General features: G+C 34.7%; 1 protein-coding gene across 8 annotated transcripts in view; it reads right to left on the bottom strand.

Moving 5' to 3' along the window:
* Nucleotides 1-1958, bottom strand: part of PUM2 (pumilio RNA-binding family member 2) — a 76351-nt gene that overhangs the window by 54010 nt on the left and 20383 nt on the right. For 7 of the 8 annotated variants that reach the window (XM_012727521.1, XM_012727522.1, XM_012727526.1 and 4 more), the window contains exon 2: nucleotides 1227-1295. In XM_012727521.1, coding sequence (XP_012582975.1) covers nucleotides 1227-1277 — 51 coding nt within the window. In that variant the 5' untranslated portion in view covers nucleotides 1278-1295. Of the gene's footprint in view, nucleotides 1-268; nucleotides 394-1226; nucleotides 1302-1958 lie in introns of those variants that run through there. The other variant, XM_012727524.1, reaches the window with a different exon arrangement.

The raw sequence follows: 1958 nt of genomic DNA, 5'->3' as shown, positions 1-1958 counted from the left end.
CCCAAACTGTCATAGACTAGGTAGGCTGAACCAGTGTCCAAACCTGCTTTTATTATTCTACTTTCTAAAGACAAAGAAAGCAAATAAAAGCCCTTTCACCTGCTCCTTTTTATTTACCCATAGTGTCTAAGCACTATAGTGAAGTTGTAATTTTTTGTTTAAAAATTATTTCTTCTCTCAAACTTTTGTTAGGGCCTAGAATTTTACCTTATGCACTAAACTAACAAGTTTATTTTGGCAATACTTAAGCTTAAGCACCTTAACTCACCCTTAAATCAGTCCTCTGAAAATGACAAACTCTTTGGAAAACGCTGTTCTGGAGAAGGGGAGGGTTAGCTAGCTGCAGGGTGCCCTCTTGTGGCCCAGAGGAGTGACTGGACTCTTTTTCTGCATCTGAAGAGCACAGCATTGGATGGAATGAGTCTCATGAAGCTCTAATCTACCAAAGTAAAATAATCTCCAGGAGCAAGAAGTTAATTACATGTGTTAGGTCTGTTCACTGTTAATGTCTATCATCAAAGTCCACACTATAAAAGATGTGATCATAAAGGTTTTCATAACTAAAGTTTTCTAAATATTCATCAGGTATAAGGAAAACTATACTTTAAATTATGTAATGGTGAGTTTAAATGGAATACCCTAACAAAAGCACCAGATTAACAGGACTGATAAAATCCATTTGAAACTTTAGGGTGCCTACTATATGCTAGTCATTTAAAGCTAACAATCTACAGAGGAGACTAATGTAACACAAACTAACCAATAATATAATAAAGTAGGTTTATAAAGGGCTACAAAAAGTCAGATAAAGAAGTAATTAATTCTATTTGGTAGGAGCCTTTATCACAGTAGTACTGTAGAGGGTTAGAAGTGTATTAAAACAGTGAACAAGAAGAGATTTTGGCAAGAGAACCATGAACAATTAAGTGTGGCTGAAGTAACATAGTATACATATACAAAAGGTAGGACAAGAAGCAAACCAATTATAGTTCATTACCAAAATTATCTAACCAAGTCAATCAAATCACTATACAGAAATAATCTCACTAAAACTACAACAAGGTTAAAAAAAAAAGTTGAAAATCACCAGTACTGTATAATCTGATATTTAAATATTCCATATCACTTGAAAGACATAATCACTAGTCTCAAAAGATTAATGGGGAAAGAAAATTCAATGGCTCAAATAAAGAGAACTATACATTCTAGTATTCATAAATATTTACCTCTCCCATTCCCCGAGATTCTAATGCAAGAGCTTGAAAATCATGATTCATTTCATCCACAGATCAAACCTGTTGAATAACAAAAAAAAAAAAATCAGGAGAAAGAAAAATTTAAACAGGTATCAATTATTTTTATACTCTATTTTTGTTACTGATGTTAGATGACTTAAGATGAATAAGAACTGATTTCTCTATGAAAATAGGCTTTTCTAATAGATAAAATGACAGGTTGTAGGAAAACCTGGAGTCAAGGGTTTTTGGGTTTTTCTTGTGCCAAAAGAAACCTTTACTAACAGTTCGCTGACAAAAACAATACATGAAAAGTGAGTTCAACTAATAAGATATAATTACTCTGTTTTTTATTAGTTCCAAAGACAACTGTTCTTGTGCATTACTTCAGTTAAGATTTTTCAAATCTTATCAGCATTTCATTATTTCTGTATCTTACAAGGTGATAAAAATGTTCACTGAAAATATTTAAGTGATCTTGTTCTACTTCAAAACAACAGAATTATTCTGCTTGAGAGTACTGAGTAAAGTCTCCTTAAGAATAATGTCTTCTTCTGGGGCCCTCCCTGGTGACGCAGCGGGTTAAAGCACAGCACTAAGAAGCTTAAGCCACTTCCACATGAGTTCGATCCCCGCCTGCCCCGGAGGTGATACACATGGCACGGCAGAACTCTCCCGACCCGCCCGCTGCTCCCCTCAGCAGTGTACTTCATCGATCTGCCT

The sequence above is a fragment of the Condylura cristata genome, unplaced genomic scaffold (assembly GCF_000260355.1).
Source record: "Condylura cristata isolate star-nosed mole 26May11 unplaced genomic scaffold, ConCri1.0 scaffold00020, whole genome shotgun sequence".
Taxonomy (NCBI): Eukaryota; Metazoa; Chordata; class Mammalia; order Eulipotyphla; family Talpidae; genus Condylura; species Condylura cristata.
This window is presented reverse-complemented; position numbering and strand designations above follow the sequence as displayed.